This window comes from Neoarius graeffei, chromosome 26 (genome assembly GCF_027579695.1).
Source record: "Neoarius graeffei isolate fNeoGra1 chromosome 26, fNeoGra1.pri, whole genome shotgun sequence".
Taxonomy (NCBI): domain Eukaryota; kingdom Metazoa; phylum Chordata; class Actinopteri; order Siluriformes; family Ariidae; genus Neoarius; species Neoarius graeffei.
In genome coordinates, this window is record NC_083594.1 from 43,516,237 (window position 1) to 43,538,303 (window position 22,067).

Here is a 22,067-nt window from a genome sequence, read left to right on the forward strand (position 1 = left end):
ACCTATTCAGCTTCTTTGTTAAGGCATAATCACAAGTTCTTCCTCTTTTGGTTCTCTGGCAGGAAGTCAAAGTCCCATCCCGTGCCAGGACCTGATCTTCCCAGGCAGTCTCCTGTCCCAGTACTAACCGGGCCCTTAAGGTGCATTGGTTAGGGCCAATCTCGGTTTCTATAGCCCTCTTGCCTACTACATAGCTAGGGTTACAGTGGGGGCCCGGTCCTCTGGTAACCGCAAGAGTTTGATTCCCTACTCGCATCTGTATTGCGGCATGCCTCACCAGATTGCAGTAGGTACCATTTTGATAATGGTCTTTGGTATGACCTGACTGCGAGTAGAACTCGTGATCTCCTGCTCAAGAGGCAGACACACACACACACACACCATCTCTGGCAGGATGTCCATCCATCCATTATCTGTAGCAGTTTATCCTGTTCTACAGGGTCGCAGGCAAGCTGGAGCCTATCCCAGCTGACTATGGGCGAGAGGCGGGGTACACCCTGGACAAGTCGCCAGGTTATCGCAGGGCTGACACAGACAAACAACCACTCACACTCACATTCACACCTACGGTCAATTTAGAGCTACCAATTATCCTAACCTGTATGTCTTTGGACTGTGGGGGAAACCGGAGCACCCGGAGGAAACCCACATAGACACGGGGAGAACATGCAAACTCCACACAGAAAGGCCCTCACTAGCCACTGGGCTCGAACCCAGGACCTTCTTGCTGTGAGGCGACAGTGCTAACCACTACACCACCGTTCTGGCAGGATGTATTATATATATATATATATATATATATATATATATATATATATATATATATATATATATATACACAGTATATTCTGTATAGAACATAATGAGCAAACACATTTGAGTGAGCAAATGTGATAAAAGATTCATATAAATCTTTATTGACAGAATTTAAACTTCCATTATAATGTTGTCATAGCCAGACCTGCCAGAGTCACAGGCTGCGCTCTAATCACAATGTACACAGGAGGATGCATAATAAGCTGTTCTCTCTCTGTCGAGTTATAAGTACTCCTTCTGCCTGATGTAATGACATGGCATGTGGCTCCTCTCACCTTCTGGACCTGCCTGATTCATCCTGATAACCTTTTCATCTTCTATAACTGTGACTCATTTTCCAGTCCCACATGGATACTCCAATGATTTGCACTTCCCAAAAACAGTCTATACCCAAGTCTCACCATTTTCACCATTCAGTGGATAATTTCACCTGGATACTGTGGATAAGTATCTAAAAACAGTTGCTTCATGACGTGGTCAAAGGACAATGGTCAAAACCAGAAGGTCAAACCAGAAAATGGACAGAAAATGGGCGGAGACAGGACTAGAACAGGGATGAAAACACAAGTACACAACACTTGTCGCAACACAAAGAGAGGATCTATGACGCTGGCTTGCTCATTAGGGATTTAAACCTGCATTAGGGTGCATCAGTTGCCCCCTAAAAATGAAAAGTTCCTCCGATCATGATGCATTTTTGTTTTTATGTTCCTTTTGGTAAGAAAACACACTGGGTGAAATATTTTGACAAAATTCAAAAGTTTAATGGTGGCACCAGGAGCTCAAAGTTATGGAAAAAGCTGCTATTTTATGACTTTTATGACAAAATTTCGATCACTTTTCATGAAACATTATGGCACCTTATAGAGTATACCAAATATCTTAGATACACATTTTTAGTACATATTCTAAATATATTATCAAGCACAGTTTGAGTTTTAGCTGTTCATTGAATCATTGTTCAACTACTTTTAAACAATACAAATGTATTATGCATCACATTAATGCTTCTCAATCCCTTGCAAAGGTTCTTAACATGATCTCTGGCTCACAAGAAATCAATAAATGGAGTCCAACATTGTGATTCAAACCTTACGCGAAAACATAAAATAAGCGTTTTTTGGCAAAAAATGAACCTCATGGTGCCACCATTAGACTTTTGAATATGGTCAAAACATTTTACAGGATGTCTTTATTGGTGAAAAGGAACACCCAAACAAACATGCATCAGATTTTATGAAAGTGAGGGCAACTGATGCACCCTAACCTGCATCCAGGCTTTGTAAAGTTCCTTCAGGACAATATATCTCATTATCTCTAGCCGCTTTATCCTGTTCTACAGGGTCGCAGGCAAGCTGGAGCCTATCCCAGCTGACTACGGGCGAAAGGCGGGGTACACCCTGGACAAGTCGCCAGGCTCATCTAAGTTTCCAAATCTGTCATTGCTTAACTCTGGAATATTTTCTATCATGAATACTATAATTAAAAAGCTTATAATCTCTGCTTTATAAAGAAATTTATCGGCAGGTTTATCGGAGTAACGGCAGGTTGAAGTCGGTACAACAGAGTAAACTCTCTGCTCGCGGGACGTCGGGAAACTGCCAGCGCTTTTTGAGTCACAGGAAAGCGGTCAGGCTCTCTTTCTCTCTTCTGATCGGTTTCCTACCGGATTACTCGTGAATATCAATCAGATAACTTTTATAGGGATGTTCTCTCACTCTCACTGTTTCTGATGACGTATTCAGCAAAATTTTCCGTCTGCTAGTTTTGATGTTATGATTCACGGGAGACTTTGAAGTGAGTTTTCATAGCTTTACCTACTTATTTTTTCCAATCAAACTGATTCCTGTAAATAAATAACTATGTTAGAATATGGCGGCACGGTGGTGTAGTGGTTAGCGCTGTCGCCTCACAGCAAGAAGGTCCGGGTTCGAGCCCCGTGGCCGACGAGGGCCTTTCTGTGCGGAGTTTGCATGTTCTCCCTGTGTCCGCGTGGGTTTCCTCCGGGTGCTCCGGTTTCCCCCACAGTCCAAAGACATGCAGGTTAGGTTAACTGGTGACTCTAAATTGACCGTAGGTGTGAATGTGAGTGTGAATGGTTGTCTGTGTCTATGTGTCAGCCCTGTGATGACCTGGCGACTTGTCCAGGGTGTACCCCGCCTCTCGCCCGTAGTCAGCTGGGATAGGCTCCAGCTTGCCTGCGACCCTGTAGAAGGATAAAGTGGCTAGAGATAATGAGATGAGAATGAGATGTTAGAATATAACTGTAGTTGTTTGGATGAAAAATATTGAGATCTTAGTGGTCGGAATGATATTTTAAAAAACCGGAAGTCAGAAAAACGAGTGTCAATTTCAATTCAATTAACTGGAATTGTTTATTGGATGTGGATCAGATGGTTTTTTCGAGGTTAGTCTTGAAAGCTGTGAATATTGATCGAAATAATAATTTATATTATTTCATATAAACACTAGTAGGCCCTACTTTTGAAAAGTACAAAGGCCTACAAAGCACAAAGAGGGTATTAGAAATAATCTTTTATTACTTTTTTATTGAGCGTACCGATTTAACATTTTTTACTGAATTAGCATAATTAATACGAATTAAATACTAATTTGCGTAATTTGTTTTACTAATTTTTCAGACTTTGTACTCAGTATACAACCATCTATGTGCCTGCCAATCTCCATGTAAATATCTTGAAAAATAGACAAGTTATTAAGAAAAAAAACCCCATTTGATCTCATTCGTTAATGAGGCCGATTTTGGACCATGTGATCCTCATAGAGAATATTACAGCTGGTTTCTAAAAAATTAAGCCATTTTTTCAATCTTTGATTTGTAGTATCTCAAGAATGGATAAACATCTTTTAATTCTGTAAAAAGTATGTTGTCTCATCTCATCTCATCTCATTATCTCTAGCCGCTTTATCCTGTTCTACAGGGTCACAGGCAAGCTGGAGCCTATCCCAGCTGACTATGGGCGAAAGGCGGGGTACACCCTGGACAAGTCGCTAGGTTAAAAAGTATGTTGTTCTGCATTCAATTCTGAATTTAATGAGAGCAGTTTCAAGCAATTTGGATTGAATTTGAATTTTCACCTGATACGCCTAATACAGAGCTTATAAGATCTATAAGAAAACGTAAAAATGAGCAGAAGGCTTTGCAGTATTTTCCACAGCAGGGGTCATTTTTGGAGAAAACACACACACAAAGTCGTTCTTAATGTGATGTGTTTCTTTAGAAACTGGTATGTACGACCACTTCAGGAGTGTACTCCACACCACCTAGGCTGGCTGTTCATGTGCTTCTTACTATGCTGTGGAATTTTTTTTAAGGGTGTTTATTGTTGAAGGGTTCACCGGTTGGTTGTGTTTATTTAGTTGTGATGAACAAACTCTGAATAGCAAGCAGTACTGTAGGCAGCCTTCCACAGCAAATCCCACTAAATTCAACCACAAACATCTCATCTCATCTCATTATCTCTAGCCGCTTTATCCTGTCCTACAGGGTCACAGGCAAGCTGGAGCCTATCCCAGCTGACTACGGGCGAGAGGCGGGGTACACCCTGGACAAGTCGCCAGGTCATCACAGGGCTGACACTAATGGCCCTTTTCCAGTACCCTTTTTCAGCTCACTTCAGCTCACTTCAGCCCGACACGGCTCGCGTTTCGACTACCTTAGAGCAGCACGACTCAGCTCGCTTCAGCCCTGCTTAGCACCCAAAACTTGCACGGTTTTGGAGTAGGGCTGAAGTGAGCCATACCGAGCCGAGTGGGGCTAGGGGCGTGAGGAGACACTCCCCTGTGCACTGATTGGTGAGGAGGATTGTCCTCACATGCCCACACACACCCCGCGAGCACGCTGGGATCTGTAAACACCGTAAACCCGGAAGAAGAAGAATTACGAATTACGAGAATTTCTGAAGCCTTATGCGCCTCGCCTCATCTATATGCTCTTGCCAGTATCTGTTGGCGTTGTCGGTGACAACAAGCCACAGCACCAAGACCAGCAACACTAACGACTCCATGTTTATTGTTTACTATCCGGGTCGTGAGACTACCGCTTAAAAGATCACTGATGTCACTGTTTGCGCCACCTAACGACATCATGTGACGTCCACCCACTTTCGCTAACTCCACCCAATGTGTTCACCCACTTCCAGCCAGCACGGTTCAGCGCGGTTGTAGTCGAAATGCAACTCCAACAACCCCTCTCAGCCCGACTCAGCACGGCACGGCTCAGCCCTACTCAGCTGCGTTGGTAGTGGAAAAGCAGCAATAGACACAGACAACCATTCACACTCACATTCACACCTACGGTCAATTTAGAGTCACCAGTTAACCTAACCTGCATGTCTTTGGACTGTGGGGGAAACCGGAGCACCCGGAGGAAACCCACGCGGACACGGGGAGAACATGCAAACTCCGCACAGAAAGGCCCTCGTCAGCCACGGGGCTCGAACCCGGACCTTCTTGCTGTGAGGCGACAGTGCTAACCACTACACCACCGTGCCGCCTCAACCACAAACATTTTTTTTTTGATACTTTATATGTTCGTATCTTCTCAAGCACATTTTCATGGCTGGGCCACATTAGCTGTTGATTATTAAAAGACTTCTTTTGCAGCTACTTTCAAAAGTAATTATTAGTAATTGCTGTAAGAACAGCAGAGTTCCTTTTATCATCAGCAGGTGTAGAGAAGCTATTCTCTAAAAACCTATTCTGTACTCGGTTCCCCTCTGGGCAAGACTAGGCACTCTGTACTTAGCGTTTAGTTCAGATTCCCATTGCTCAGGTGCCCATTACAGTGTCTTGCAAAAGTGTTCATACCCCTTGGTGTTTGTCCTGTTTTGTTGCATTACAAGCTGGAATTAAAATGGATTGTTGGAGGGTTAGCACCATTTGATTTACACAACATGCCTACCACTTTAAAAGTGCATTTTTTTTTTGACACAAGCAATAATTAAGATGAAAAAACAGAAATCTTGAGTGTGCATAGGTATTCACCCCCCAAAGTCGATACTTTGTAGAGCCATCTTTTACTGCAATTACAGCTGCAAGTCTCTTGGGGTGTGTCTCTATTAGCTTAGCACATCTAGCCACTGGGATTTTTGCCCATTCCTCAAGGCAAAACTGCTCCAACTCCAAGTTAGATGGGTTGCGTTGGTGTACAGCAATCTTTATGTTATGCCACAGATTCTGAATTGGATTGAGGTCTGGGCTTTGATTAGGCCATTCCAAGACATTTAAATGTCTCCCTTTAACCCACTCCAGTGTAGCTTTAGCAGTATGTTTTGGGTCATTGTCCTGCTGGAACGTGACCCTTCGTCCCAGTCTCAAACCTCTGGCTGACTCAAACAGGTTTTCCTCCAGAATTGCCCTGTATTCAGTGCCATCCATCTTTCCTTCAGTCCTGACCAGCTTTTCTGTCCCTGTAGATGAAAAATATCCCCAGAGCATGATGCTGCCACCACCATGCTCCACTGTAGGAATGGTGTTCACAGGGTGTTGGGTTTGCGCCACACATGGCATTTCCCATGATGGCCAAAAAGATCAAGTTTAGTCTCATTTGACCAGAGACTCTTCTTCCATGCCTTTGGGGAGTCTGCCACATGCTGTTGGGCAAACTCCAAATGTGTTTTCTTAAGCGATGGCTTTTTTCTGGCCACTCTTCCATAAAGCCCCACTCTGTGGAGTGTATGGCTTAAAGTGGTCCTGTGGACAGATATTACCATCTCCACTGTGGATTTTTGCAGCTCCTTCAGTGTTATCTTTGGTGTCTTTGTTGCATCTCTGATTAATGCCCTCCTTGCCTGGTCTGTGAGCTTTGGTGGGCGGCCTTCTCTTGTCAGGTTTGTAGTGGTGCCATATTCTTTCCATTGTGCTATAATGGATTTAATGGTTCTCCCTGGGATATTCAAAGTTTGGGATATTTTTTTAAAAAACAACCCTGATCTATACTTCTCCACAACTTTGTCTCTGACCTGTTTGGAGGCTCCTTGGTTTTCATGTTGCTTGCTTCGTAGTGTTGCAGAGTCAGGGTCCTTCCAGAACAGGTTGATTTTTACAGACATCATGTGACACTTTGATTGCACACAGGTGGATCTTAATCAACTAATTATGTGACTTATGAAATGAACTGGTTGGACCAGCTCTTATTAAGGGGTTTCATATAAAAGGGGGTGAATACCTATGCACACTCCAGATTTCTGTTTTTTCATCGGAATTATTGTTTGTGTCACAATAAAAAAAAAAAAGCGCACCTTTAAAGTGGTAGGCATGTTGTTTAAATCAAATGGTGCTAACGCCCCAACAATCCATTTTAATTCCAGCTTGTAATGTGACAAAACAGGACAAACACCAAGGAGGATGAATACTTTTGCAAGACACTGTAACTTTTGTGAACTATTAAACAGAAGGGGCATGGTGTTAAATGGTTTTAGACTGGTTCTGGAGTTTGGGGACTCTTATAAAGCTTTTATGAGCTATTCTAAAATATATAAAGAAAAATCATGTTATCACTTACCATTAGAAGCGGTGAAATCGATGGCCACTGTGAAATTGATTTGGGTTCTGGATAGAATTGCAGACCATGGAGGGGGGAAAAAAACCAAGATGTCAATGTCATCACCAATATACATCCTGGAGAACCTCAATTGTTCATTTATACTATACTATGTTCATTTATACATACTATGGTTATGCTGTAGCATACACATACGGTACAATCACTGATCACTTTTTAATAATAACCTTGAGAATTACCACAGAATTGAAACAGCCAGTGAACGGCAGGTCTGAGAGTGGATACATTCAGAGGTGAATGGACGGACTTGTAAACGGCTAACAGGGAGGCTAGAGTAATTAAAAAAAACACCCTTTACAACCATGGTGAACAAAAATGCAACTCTGTCCAGTTTCGGTGAGCCCATCCCACCCCACCCCCGTCCCTCCGAGTTACATATTGATCTTGAGACACCAGTAAGATGCTGACCTCTTCTGCTCCTCGGACCTGCCTGATCCATCCTGATGCCCTACGTCTGGCTGGAGTCACATCTCATCGCTCCTATGGAGGACTAGTCTGGCTAACGCGACTTCAAAGCTCTGCGAGCATTTGGTCTGGCAAAGATATTAGGCCAACCGTTTCCCAAAGGCGTGGTTGACCCGCCTCCCCGAAATGCCTCAGTTTGCTACTGGTCGAAGCCAGAAAAGGCTGTGACGAAGCTTAAACCAATCACATCACTCTTTCCTCTGACGTATGTGACGCGACGGAAACTGCTTGAGTAACAGGAAGAAGATAAATACCTCCAAGGCTGCTCTTTGCTCCGTTTTCAATGAGAACTTCCCGTTGAATGCTTTCAATACAGCATCTACCGCTGTGTCAAAGGCTTGCCGCTGCTCCATGTTCGTAATGTTTCTAGTGAATGAAGCGCTTCCGGCATAGATTCTGTAAACAATCTATGGCTTCCGGTTGCAGTTCTACTACATCACTGCCTTGAACACGCCTCTACCCAGGGCCGTTGGAGATGCTCAAAGTTGACTGGCTCCCGATTTTTCGGGAGCTTGGAAGAGCTGGAGATAGCTTGCCTTGCCAGACTAAGCTCGCAACAGGCCCTTGTGTTGCGTCACACTTAGGATGGGTGGGCCCAGGCTAATGGAGGACGGCCCCATATGGACAGTCAAAAGTCGCACTTGGAAGACACTCTGGACACTTACATTTATGTCTGAGGACTACAGCTGACTTGCTAACTTTAGGACTGCAGTTGTCATGAACAGTTCTGCACTCAAGTTTCCATCAATCAACAGTTTATAACTTCAAAAAAAAAAAAAACAGACTTCGTGTTAAAACTATAATGAATTTCCTGTTTTCACAGTTATACTTTGTGACTATATAGGACACTGTTATAGAAGTTATTTATAATCGCGCTATCTGTTATCACCCAAATGAGGATGGGTTCCCTTTTGAGTTTGGTTCCTTTCGAGGTTTCTTCCTCACGTCATCTGAGGGAGTTTTTCCTTGCCACAGGTTTACTCATTGGGGATAAAATTAGCTCATGTTTAAAGCCTTTAATTTTCTGTAAAGCTGCTTTGCGACAATGTCTGTTGTTAAAAGTGCTATACAATTAAACTTGACTTGACAATAGCCTCAGATTGTTATTCAGAGGTGATGGGAGTGGAACCTGATTTGGGCTTCTGCTGTTCTAGCCCATCTGCCTCAAGGCTCCAAGTGTTGTATGCTCTGAGATTCTTTTCTGTTCAGCACGTTTGTAAAGAGTGATGATTTGTATTACTATAGCCTTCCTAGCAGTTTGACCCATTCTGGCTATTCTCTTCAAAGAGATGTTCCAACCTGCAAGACTAATTCTCTGATAGTTTTTTTTTTCCCCCTGTGTAAACTCTAGAGACTCTTGTGCACGAAACCCCAGGAGATCAGCAGTTTCTGAAATACTCAAATCAGTCCGTCTGGTACCAACAACCATGCCATGGTCAGTCACTGACTTCACATTTTCTCCACTTTGATCCTGCTTCCGCTTGGTTTCAAAATGCATCTTGGGTGATTGGATCACAAGTCGACAGTGCTAAATACAAATGTAAACCACCACCAGGACACATTCAAGATGCATTCACTCAAACCACTTGCCAAGGTGATCTGGGACGCATTTGACCACATAGCTTTTCTAATGCATCCTGATGCATCCCTGAAAGGACACAACAGGAAAATACGTCATTAATGCAGAATAATGCGGTTGTTTGGGTGACAGCGCATCAACACTGGAGAGAAATGAAAATAATGGCTGTATGGTGCAGGTTTAATATTTTTAACATAACTGTGCTTGGAGGCCCTTGGACCTTCTAGCACAATTGATGGCAGTAACGAAATCTGAACACAAGTGACCAGCTGGACACCTTGGAGACGCATGATACGCACAGGTGTAAATGGCAACGTCTCATTTGTCCACTTGTGATCCGACTGCCCAAGACATACAGTATTTTAAAACCTGGTGTAAACAGGGCCTTTGATGTTTAATGTGAACATTACCTGAAGCTCCAGAGCTGTATCTGCATGATTTTGTGTGTTGCACTGATTGAACAATTGCATAAACGAGCATCAGTGCACTTGTGTTTAATGGTATCAGTAGCAGTTAGAGTAGAGGATAGATGGGACAAGCAATTACATCAAGCTTTTCCACTTTAAAGGTAGACTGCCTTTCAGATTTTTCAAGTGTAGGTCATAAAAAAATTTCCCTAACACCCAATTATTTTTGTTTAGTGGACCGGAAGCTACTGAATTTGAATCACAGACTTCAAATTTTATTAGTTTAAAAAAAAAAAAAGAATAATTAATGAATTTAGGGCCATGTGGCCCTAAATTCTCCACTATTTTTTCCTGCTTCACCATGACCCAATTCAAGATACTACGGTACGTCATGCATCATGTGGTGGGCTTTCCCCGTTCACACAAGGCATTGTTTGATACAAATTTGAAACAGGAGAGAAAAATGGAGGACGTGAGTGTGCGAATGAAACGGGGAAGACCGACTACACTAAAGGAAAGCGAAAAAAGAAAGGACGCTGTATTATGAAGGAAAGGAAATGCAGGACCAAACTTATAAATATTGGCGATCGTCGGAGACGGTGGGATGATCTGAGAGTGACCAGGCTCAAGTTTTCCTCAAAAAGATATATTTGGGCTAACTGCAGCATGTTATTCACTAATTAAAATATTTCTGATGGGGAGAAACATCTCATCTCATCATCTCTAGCCGCTTTATCCTGTCCTACAGGGTCGCAGGCAAGCTGGAGCCTATCCCAGCTGACTACGGGCGAAAGGCGGGGTACACCCTGGACAAGTCGCCAGGTCATCACAGGGCTGACACATAGACACAGACAACCATTCACACTCACATTCACACCTACGGTCAATTTAGAGTCACCAGTTAACCTAACCTGCATGTCTTTGGACTGTGGGGGAAACCGGAGCACCCGGAGGAAACCCACGCGGACACGGGGAGAACATGCAAACTCCACACAGAAAGGCCCTCGCCGGCCACGGGGCTCAAACCCAGGACCTTCTTGCTGTGAGGCGACAGCGCTAACCACTACACCACCGTGCCGCCCAGGGAGAAACATGCTAAACAGAATTTCACGTGTAGGATCCATTGGCTCGGTCATATTTTCTGTCATAACTTTAATATCGAAGTTGCAGTGCGAATGTTGTTGTGATCAGCTGTTTGTCTGACGGCAAAATGGTAGCTGGGTCAGGGCGCTGTCAAAGGTAAACTTACGCATGCGCACATGCACTTCCTCCATTTGCTTGATTGCACAAACCGGGTGATCTCTTGCACATTATTTGCTAGGGAATCCCCTCAAATTAGATATGTTCCCAGTCACAGAATTGTCTGATATTTTGTGAGATATTACAGAAATAAACACACATCATTATGACCAAGTTTCAGACGGAACTAAATTGTACCAATTTTATTAAATTGAATGGCAGTCTTCCTTTAAGCTCTGGAGTGTTGAACGATTAATGTTCCCTCTGAAAAAAGATCGAGCCACTTATAACTCAGCCCTGTCTTTTCAATATGTCTTGAAGACATTAAAAAATAAGAACGAGTTCCTTTCCAAGGACTGTGAATGTCGAGCGCTTGGGCAAGACTGTTAACCATGAATATCGAAGACTTGGGATGAGACTGCGTCTCACTCCTAAAACATCTACTGTATTCTGCATGTGATCAGGAAAAAAACGCATCGACCTTTGCATCTTTAATCAGACGTTAAAAGTGATGTGTATTCACGAATACATTTTCTCATTTAAAGAGGCACTAATTCACAATTAAAGAGATGCAGCATTGAAAAAAATAAAATCCAATTTTCTAAATGACTGAATTTATGCAGTATTAATCTTTCTAATTAGTTATGCACTATGCGACTTAAGGAAAAAAGACGCATAATACAGAGCACTCTTAGGGATTTAAAAGGGATAAGGACTAATACATTTATAATGAAAAGGGTAGAAAAGTACATTAACCTTTGAAATCCCTAGCTAATACTGAGCCTCTTGCCCATTTGTAACCTGGATTGTAATTATCCCGTTTATTAATTCATGAACAGATATATGACTTGTGAAGCCAGTTCTGCATTCAAGTATGGATGACAAAACAACTCTGAAAATTCAATATTTTAGTGAGAACAGTGCAAAGGCGGCAGGGTGGCGATATAAACTTCAAACATGTTTTGGTAGTAGAATTAGTCATGTGCCTGTATGTTAAGGGAATAACATAATGCGACTATCTGTGCTCCAAATATCCATTTTATCCTTCCTTCCTTCCACCCATGCCTCCTTCCTTCCTTCCACCCATCCTTCCTTCCTTCCTTCCTTCCTTCCTTCCACTCATGCTTCCTTCCACCCTTCCTTCCACTCATGCTTCCTTCCACCCTTCCTTCCACTCATGCTTCCTTCCTTCCTTCCTTCCTTCCTTCCACTCATGCTTCCTTCCTTCCTTCCTTCCTTCCTTCCTTCCTTCCTTCCTTCCTTCCACTCATGCTTCCTTCCACCCTTCCTTCCACTCAAGCTTCCTTCCATCCTTCCTTCCACTCATCCTTCCTTCCTTCCTTCCTTCCTTCCACCCATGCTTCCTTCCTTCCTTCCTTCCTTCCTTCCTTCCACCCTTCCTTCCTTCCACCCTTCCTTCCTTCCTTCCTTCCTTCCTTTCACCCCTCCTTCCTTCCTTCCTTCCTTCCTTCCTTCCTTCCTTCCACTCATGCTTCCTTCCACCCTTCCTTCCACTCATGCTTCCTTCCATCCTTCCTTCCACTCATGCTTCCTTCCTTCCTTCCACCCATGCTTCCTTCCTTCCTTCCACCCATCCTTCCTTCCTTCCTTCCTTCCTTCCTTCCTTCCACCCTTCCTTCCTTCCACCCATGCTTCCTTCCTTCCTTCCTTCCTTCCTTCCACTCATGCTTCCTTCCTTCCTTCCTTCCTTCCTTCCTTCCTTCCTTCCTTCCACCCTTCCTTCCACTCATGCTTCCTTCCTTCCTTCCTTCCTTCCTTCCTTCCTTCCTTCCACCCATGCTTCCTTCCTTCCACCCCTGCTTCCTTCCTTCCTTCCTTCCTTCCTTCCTTCCTTCCTTCCTTCCACCCTTCCTTCCTTTCACCCATGCTTCCTTCCTTCCTTCCTTCCTTCCTTCCTTCCTTCCTTCCTGCCTGCCTGCCTTCCTGCGTCACATCTGATGATTGGTGACCATGTCTACACTACTTCTTGTCATCAGTCTCCATGCCACTCTGTCCTGTGCTAGATGCTTGGCTTGGGTGTAGGTTAGGTTGGTCCATTCTTTGATGTTATCCTACCACTGTTTCTTCACTCTGCCGCTCTTCCTTTTTATTTCTAATTTCCCTTCAATAATTTACAGTGCTAGAGGACTGCCACTCCCTCTCATAATATGTCCAAAATATCCCATTTTCAGGCTGACCACCTTGCCAAGGAGCTCTCTGGATATACGGAGTTCTGTTAGGATGCTGCTGTTTGTTCTTTTCTCTTTCCAGGTGACATTCAGCATACGTCTCCAGAACCACATTTCCACTGCCATTATTCTGTTTTCATCAGGTCTCAGTAGAGTCCAGCTCTCTGCTGCATATACAGTAGTAGAGCACTCCAAACTAGAGTCTTGACCAGTTTAACTTTCAGGCTGATAGGCAGGTTGTTGTCATTCCACAGATCCTGGAGCTCAGTCATTCTACGTTTTGCAATGGCAATTCTGCATTTGATGTCAACGGTGCAGTTTGCATTTGAGTCCTTGGTGGAGCCAAGGTATTTGAAGCTTCGTACTTGGGAGATCTCTCCGTCAATTATGATGATGTGCTCCGTATCCTGATTTCCACCAGCTACCATTATCTTGGTCTTTTTTTCTAGTTTTAAATTCATGTTCTTGCCTACTTCATTCGCATTGGTGGTAAGTTGCAAGATGGATGCTTCTGAGCTTTCAGTTAGTGCTGTGTCATCAGCATATCTTAAGTTAGATGTGCCTGCACCTCTGAACTTAATGCCAAATTTGCCCACATCAGTCTCTCTCGTCCCTTTTTCTGTATATGTGACAAAAAGGTATGGTGATAAAATGCAGCCCTGTCTGGCTCCCTTTCCAATTTCAAACTCATCTATGTGCTCACCATTCCAGCGTATTGTGGCTCTTTGGTTGACGTACAAGGACTGCAGCAGTATTGCTGCAATCCATTTTTATATCCCTCACCAAAAAATTCCTGCGCAGGGATTAGCCAAGGATGGGTCACGTGGCATAAAATAGTTCCACCATTGATTAAGTAATGTATCTTGTGATGTAAAAAAAAAGGGATTTCGTCCTCGGTTGGTTCAGCAACACGCTCCGCCATTCTGTTTGTTTTTCTACTCACAGTATATGAGCTGATATCCTAGTAGTAGAGTAACCATTTGGAGCGCACGATTGCTCATATCCAGTGAATGTGGACAGAATAAAAATCAAATACACCATGCACTGAGAGGCACCAGTAATTATGGATTCTCTTCGGTGACTGGCATAGTGGGCGGCACGGTGGTGTAGTGGTTAGCGCTGTCACCTCACAGCAAGAAGGTCCGGGTTGGAGCCCTGTGGCTGACGAAGGCCTTTCTGTGTGGAGTTTGCATGTTCTCCCCATGTCGGCGTGGGTTTCCTCTGGGTGCTCCGGTTTCCCCCACAGTCCAAAGACATGCAGGTTAGGTTAACTGGCGACTCTAAATTGACCGTAGGTGTGAATGTGAGTGTGAATGGTTGTCTGTGTCTATGTGTCAGCCCTGTGATGACCTGGCGACTTGTCCAGGGTGTACCCCGCCTTTCACCTGTAGTCAGCTGGGATAGGCTCCAGCTTGCCTGCGACCCTGTAGAACAGGATAAAGCGGCTAGAGATAATGAGATGAGATGAATGAACAACTGTAAACCCAACATATTAATTAACATGGATTTTGTTTGTCCCACAAGCTTCATAACGGAGCACTCTCTTGCACTTGCATGAAAGTAAAAACCTCCCACTGATGCAAAATTTGTTGAGTCCCACAGGATCTAAGTCCCAACGTACACCTCTAGTCCAGTGGCGGCTGGTAGTCTTTCAAACAGGGGAGGCTGGTCGGTTACGATATTTCCAGATTTTAAAAGAAAAAAGAAAAAACACATCAATTTTGCCCATACTCTTGCCTCTGATCTGGCTGATTGTTGGCAGCGTCACAAACTGTGAAATAACAGGTTCTTTTGGCCCATTAGCCTACTGTCCAATATACATGATGGTGGTGTTGGGGGGGGGGGGGGGTATATTTTAACATTTTATATTTTAAAATTGTGGCATGTTGTTTAAAAATTGATCATTATTGAAAGCAGCTCTTTGTCAGGAACCTCAGCAGTAACAGCAGAGTGTTCTGGAATAGGCACAAGCACTGACCTTGGGGAGCCAAACATAGAGCTGGGTGCCACACATTTCATTCAATGACACTTTCCCTATATTTTACTTATTTTGACTGAGAAATGTTTTATTGACAATTTTGATAACCCTTCACTTTTAATCCAGGTCTGTAGTGTGAAATGTTCTCGGCTGTGTTTTTGTTTAAAAATGTTTTCCAAATTGTAGCTGTGTTTAATTCATATCCAGAAAAATATATATTCCAATATAATATACTCAGCATAAACATTTTAAATAGATTCTATATTTTTGGTCCATCCATGACATATTACTAAAGTAGCCTATTTACTGTTGTTGATGTGGGTCACTTGCTGTTAGCCAATTCACTTTCTCGTACCAGGAGAGCTGAAAGGAACGAGTATTATTCCCTACCTTTTTCACCAAGTCAATTTGAGGCGTTGGTCTACCCTGCTCTTTAATTTTAATTTTTTCCTCGAAAGGAAGACTGGCAAATGGCTTCGCCAAAATTAAATCAGCAATGCTTGGCATCCGTGCGCAGCTTTCTTGCTAGCTGACTAGCCCCCTCAAGTTCAAGTTCAGTCACTCAAATAAACGAAATTTCTGGAACTAAGATAGCAAACTTGACAACACTATATTTACACTTTATTTACAATGAAAATATATACAAACTAAAAAAGCTGGTAGAAACCGTATGTAATGAATGAAATCGAAATGTAAGCTGATCTCTTACAATACACCACAGCACTTGTGAATCCGCATGGGACTGAACTGAAATTCACCGCTGCCTGTCTATATTTGAAACGAGCTGTCAATCAAAGAAAATATCCGGCCGCTTTCACCAATCACCAGTCTCCTCGCGGAAAGCTTTGCCATGTCCCTCCCATGTGAGGCTCGGAGTCCGTGGGCGGGCGTTTTCGCAGTATTTGTCCAATAATCGTCTTGCATTTTGAGATTGAAAGCGCATAGCTCCCAAATGCCATTGAAGTCCACTGAGGCTGGGCTGCATCGCGCTGTCACGAGGGGGAAAAACTCACGCGCACATTAGGCGAACTGGGGAAAGTTATAACGGAATGATTTCGCACTGTAGTTGGGTTGAGCACATATATTTCTATGATTCTGGATCTGAAATAGCAATGTTATAAGGTCGGCTATAACATAAGCCTAGCGCAATTCATCCTACATGATGTTCGTCATTTTTAGAGGAGGCTGAGCCTCCCTCGCTGTCTTAGAGCAATCGCCCGTGCTCTAGATCGGATGGGAACCTTTCTTGCAAGCTTTCTTAAAAATAAGAAAGAAAGAAGGAGAATGGATAGTGCGCCTCCTATTCATATCTGTATTTGAAATTGTGTCGTGTAATCGGATGTGTATTAGGTTACATCCCTATAAAGATAAAGGGTTCACAGACAAAGAAAAGCTATTTTTAATTTGTTCTGAATTCTTATAGGCCATGATACTTTACTATTGTGTCAGGAAATGGCCTGGGACACGGCCCAATGCTCGCCCATGTCCCAGTTATCCACGAGGAAGATCCAAATTTGTCAGGTTGGAGTTACTGCAGCGTAGTGCCCTAGAGAGCTCTTCGCTATGCAGGAGCCTGTCAAGAGTGTACACGAGGCCAAGCATTGATCATTGGGCAGACAGAAGCTCATGTCACTATGTAGTGGCCACTCATTTGTCAGGCAGACAGCAGAGAGCGTGTCTACAATGCTGCAGTAGGCAGGATGACCACTATGGCTGTCCAATTAGAGAGGACGGCATGAAGAGACATCGACATTGAGTGGGATTCCAGGGAAATTCAGAATGCCTGGCATGCCCTCCTGTGGTAGGTGTCATTGGATTTACTAAAAAAATCAATTAAATCCATGTTTAATATACTCTTATTTTCACAGCACCCTTCTTAACACTGCATTATGCGAAGTGTTAAGGCAATAGCATTGAATAAAAATGTCAGGATGGGTCATGCGTCGGCTGTCTGTCACTCAACCATCAGAGACCACCACAGATGGAAAGGTCAGTTTTAATCAGAGCACAGCCTTGCTCTCGCAGCATGGGTTTGTTTCAAACTTGTGTGTGTGTGTCTCAGAATGGGCGAGAGAGAGAGAGAGAGAGAGAGAAACTGTGTGTGCGCAATGGTGGAATGGTAATTGGGAGGGTCAAGAAAATTCTGACTGTCGTGACATAACAACTTTGCATTTCTGAAAGTAGGTTGCCACAGAAGGCCACTGCTGTTTTCCGAATATATACAGAAAATGAAAAAAAAAAAAAGCAGTGATCTTGAAATTGACTTTGACTTGTATTTCATTGCAGACAGTATGTACCCAAGATATTGGTCAGCTTCATTTCATTTGTTGATATGTGGACGTAGCCTAAGACGACAAACGTTGACCATAGCACCATCATCAGAGTGTCTGGCTGCCAGTTCGCACCGTGTAACGTCAGGTCGACTAAACTTGTGTTACAAGCGGGCTCGCCTGTTAGCTAGATTCAGGACAGGAAATATTGTGAATAAGCTAACCATGGACAAAATTCAGTACCCATCATTTAGACAATCTCATCTCATCTCATCTCATTATCTCTAGCCGCTTTATCCTGTTCTACAGGGTCGCAGGCAAGCTGGAGCCTATCCCAGCTGACTACGGGCGAAAAGCGGGGTACACCCTGGACAAGTCGCCAGGTCATCACAGGGCTGACACATAGACACAGACAACCATTCACACTCACATTCACACCTACGGTCAATTTAGAGTCACCAGTTAACCTAACCTGCATGTCTTTGGACTGTGGGGGAAACCGGAGCACCCGGAGGAAACCCACGCGGACACGGGGAGAACATGCAAACTCGGCACAGAAAGGCCCTCGCCGGCCACGGGGCTCGAACCCGGACCTTCTTGCTGTGAGGCGACAGCGCTAACCACTACACCACCGTGCCGCCCATTTAGACAATCTTATTTTCAATTTATTTACAGGATCATGATGGAAGCCATGGCGTAATGGTGAAAGAAACAGCTTTGGGGCCAAAAGGTCACAGGTTTGATTCCCTGGACCAGCAGGAATGCCTGACGTGCCCTTGAGCAAGGCACCTAACCCTCAACTGCTCCCCAGGCTGCTCAGGGTATGTTGTACATCACTCTGGATAAAAGCATCTGCTAAATGCCATTAATGTAATGTAATGTAACATAATATACAGTACTGTGCAAAAGTCTTTGGCCCCTTTTTTTTCCATACAAACTTTGTTATAGATTTCTACATTATCGAGTCAGTACAAAAACATTTTAGAGTCCAAACGATCGTTTTCCGGCACAAAATTAAACGTTACAGAAAAATGTTTGTATCTGAGCAGTATATTACACAAGAGACGACTTTTCAGATGAAAAAAGAAAACATAATGAAGGCTACTGGGTTTTGGTGCAAAATGAAGAAGTGAGTGTGACAGTCAAAGTGTCCAGAAGAGCCGTGACTTCTTCTGTAAGATGCTCAGGAAAACCTACAGCTCATTTCCGCATAAAACTGCACTCATTGGACCTGAGACTAATATTTGGTCGTCTCACACCAAATATTGACTTTGTTTCACTTATTATGGCTTACTGATTACTGTTTATAGTATTTTGTAATGTAGAAACGTTTAATTTCGTTATTTTTAAGCCATTTTTCAGCATTCTACAGCATTTCTTTACATGTGCCGAAGACTTTTGCACAGCACTATACATCCATTCCTGCGTTTCAGGCCTGCTACACATTCCCCCCAAAAAAAGTTGAGACGGGGAAATTTAGGGCGAGTAATAATGAGGTAAAACAATGCAGTAATGATGTGGTTTGAAACAGATGATGTCAACAGGTGATCGTAATCATGATTTGGTACAAAATCAGTATTCAGGGAAGGCTTACACTGTGTCTGAAATCACTCACTCGTACACTGCTCCCTACTTCCTATCTAGGAATTCTACAGTATATAGAGGACTACAGTTAGGTCCATAAATATTTGGACAGAGGCAACATTTTTCTAATTTTGGTTCTGTACATTACCACAATGAATTTTGAACAAAACAATTCAGATGCAGTTGAAGTTCAGACTTTCAGCTTTAATTCAGTGGGTTGAACAAAATGATTCCATAAAAATGTGAGGAACTAAAGCATTTTTTAAACACAATCCCTTCATTTCAGGGGCTCAAAAGTAATTGGACAAATTAAATAATTGTAAATAAAATGCTCATTTCTAATACTTGGTTGAAAACCCTTTGTTGGCAATGACTGCCTGAAGTCTTGAACTCATGGGCATCACCAGACGCTGTGTTTCCTCCTTTTTAATGCTCTGCCAGGCCTTTACTGCAGCGGTTTTCAGTTGCTGTTTGTTTGTGGGCCTTTCTGTCTGAAGTTTAGTCTTTAACAAGTGAAATGCATGCTCAATTGGGTTGAGATCAGGTGACTGACTTGGCCATTCAAGAATATTCCACTTCTTTGCTTTAATAAACTCCTGGGTTGCTTTGGCTTTATGTTTTGGATCATTGTCCATCTGTATTATGAAACGCCGACCAATCAGTTTGGCTGCATTTGGCTGGATTTGAGCACACAGTATGTCTCTGAATACCTCAGAATTCATCCGGCTGCTTCTGTCCTGTGTCACATCATCAATAAACACTAGTGACCCAGTGCCACTGGCAGCCATGCATGCCCAAGCCATCACACTGCCTCCGCTGTGTTTTACAGATGATGTGGTATGCTTTGGATCATGAGCTGTACCACGCCTTCGCCATACTTTTTTCTTTCCATCATTCTGGTAGAGGTTGATCTTGGTTTCGTCTGTCCAAAGAATGTTCTTCCAGAACTGTGCTGGCTTTTTTAGATATTTTTTAGCAAAGTCCAATCTAGCCTTTTTATTCTTGAGGCTTATGAGTGGCTTGCACCGTGCAGTGAACCCTCTGTATTTACTTTCATGCAGTCTTCTCTTTATGGTAGATTTGGATATTGATACGCCTACCTCCTGGAGAGTGTTGTTCACTTGGTTGGCTGTTGTGAAGGAGTTTCTCTTCACCATGGAAATTATTCTGCGATCATCCACCACTGTTGTCTTCTGTGGGCGTCCAGGTCTTTTTGCATTGATGAGTTCACCAGTGCTTTCTTTCTTTCTCAGGATGTACCAAACTGTAGATTTTGCCACTCCTAATATTGTAGCAATTTCTCGAATGGGTTTTTTCTGTTTTCGCAGCTTAAGGATGGCTTGTTTCACCTGCATGGAGAGCTCCTTTGACCGCATGTTTTCTTCACAGCAAAATCTTCCAAATGCAAGCACCACACCTCAAATCAACTCCAGGCCTTTTATATGCTTAATTGAGAATGACATAACGAAGGAATTGCCCACACCTGCCCATGAAATAGCCTTTGAGTCAATTGTCCAATTACTTTTGGTCCCTTTAAAAACAGGGTGGCACATGTTAAGGAGCTGAAACTCCTAAACCCTTCATCCAGTTTTAATGTGGATACCCTCAAATGAAAGCTGAAAGTCTGGACTTTATGTCCATGTCTATTATATAACTATAACCTGAATATGTTTCAGTAAACAGGTAAAAAAACAAAATTTGTGTCAGTGTCCAAATATATATGGACCTAACTGTATATAGTGAGATCGTTGGTAAAATGAAAAAACACTTTCGAACACTTCTCCACTGCGCCGTTATTTACGTCATTACTGTCGCACAATTAAAATGTGCCAGATCAGTTGGCTGGTGGGTTTTCAAAATAATAAATACATGCATGTATTGTTGTGATTTAAATACGTATTATACTGAGCACATTTCCCACATTAATCAATACAAAGTACTTTGTGTCTGCTGCATCTTTCAGTTCTTTTAAGTCAAGGCTGAATACTTTCTTTCTTTTTGCCGCTGCCTTTTATTAAATCAAATTCGAGGCTTTTGATGAATTCCTCGCTCTGTACTGCAGCTTTTATTCTTGTATTTTATCTGTCTTATTCTATTTTAGCTTATTTTCTATTCTCTTACTATTTTCCATTGGACTTGAAAGTCCGTTTATAATGTTTCTTCCTCCGTCCATTCACCCCAACACACTACAATATTATTGCCCTTTTCGCACCACAACTTATAAATTTATCTCGTGCCTGTTGTCATAAGGAAAAACAAACTACTGCTACAGTCCTTATGAAACAGCTTTTCTTTCAGCGCGACCGCAATGCATGATGGTATATATTGCTTGGTTAGTGACCATTGGTTGTACGCTACTTTTCACGATGCATTGTGGGATATTATGAGTCCGCTAAATAGGGTGTAATAATTCTCACTATACATTCGGACAGCACTACAAAATGGCAAACTCACTATATAGTCCACTATATAGTGAGTAGGGAGTGATTTCGGACACAGCGATAGCCTTTGAGGAGCAAAGACAGGCAGAGGATCTCCAGTTTGTCAAAAAATGTGTGAGGGAGGATTAGTGATGTGTTTAAAAACAATGCTCCTCAAAGAAAGATAGGAAGGAGTAAAAGTGAAAGGATAATGTGCAGTGATGGAAAGGTAAGTCTAGCAAATAGCACGATGATTTTCAAGAATAAAACTTCCGTCTGTTTAAACAGGGCAAATAAATGCATAGCGTGTTATTAAACCCTGATGAACAGTCTCTATGTGTGGTGGGAGGAACACTGTGGTCCCACTCCTGGGGAGAGAGAGAGAGAGAGAGAGAGAGAATGAATATATTCCACCTCCCTGTCCACTTAACAGCATGATGCGGTGGTTAATCCAGACCTGCGTCAGTCCCTTCTTCACGTCCTTAATGACTATTTCAATTTTTTCCCACTTCTCTGGTCCACTGCTACGCGAGC

The 22,067-nt window shown here is 43.0% G+C and overlaps 1 protein-coding gene across 3 annotated transcripts in view; it reads right to left on the reverse strand.

Moving 5' to 3' along the window:
- The window catches only part of cpne5b (copine Vb), a 304,129-nt gene that overhangs the window by 26,627 nt on the left and 255,435 nt on the right, over positions 1 to 22,067 (reverse strand). For all 3 annotated transcript variants that reach the window (XM_060910664.1, XM_060910665.1, XM_060910663.1), the window contains one exon: positions 7,343 to 7,389. In XM_060910664.1, the coding sequence (XP_060766647.1) occupies positions 7,343 to 7,389 (47 nt within the window). The remainder of the gene's footprint in view (positions 1 to 7,342; positions 7,390 to 22,067) is intronic.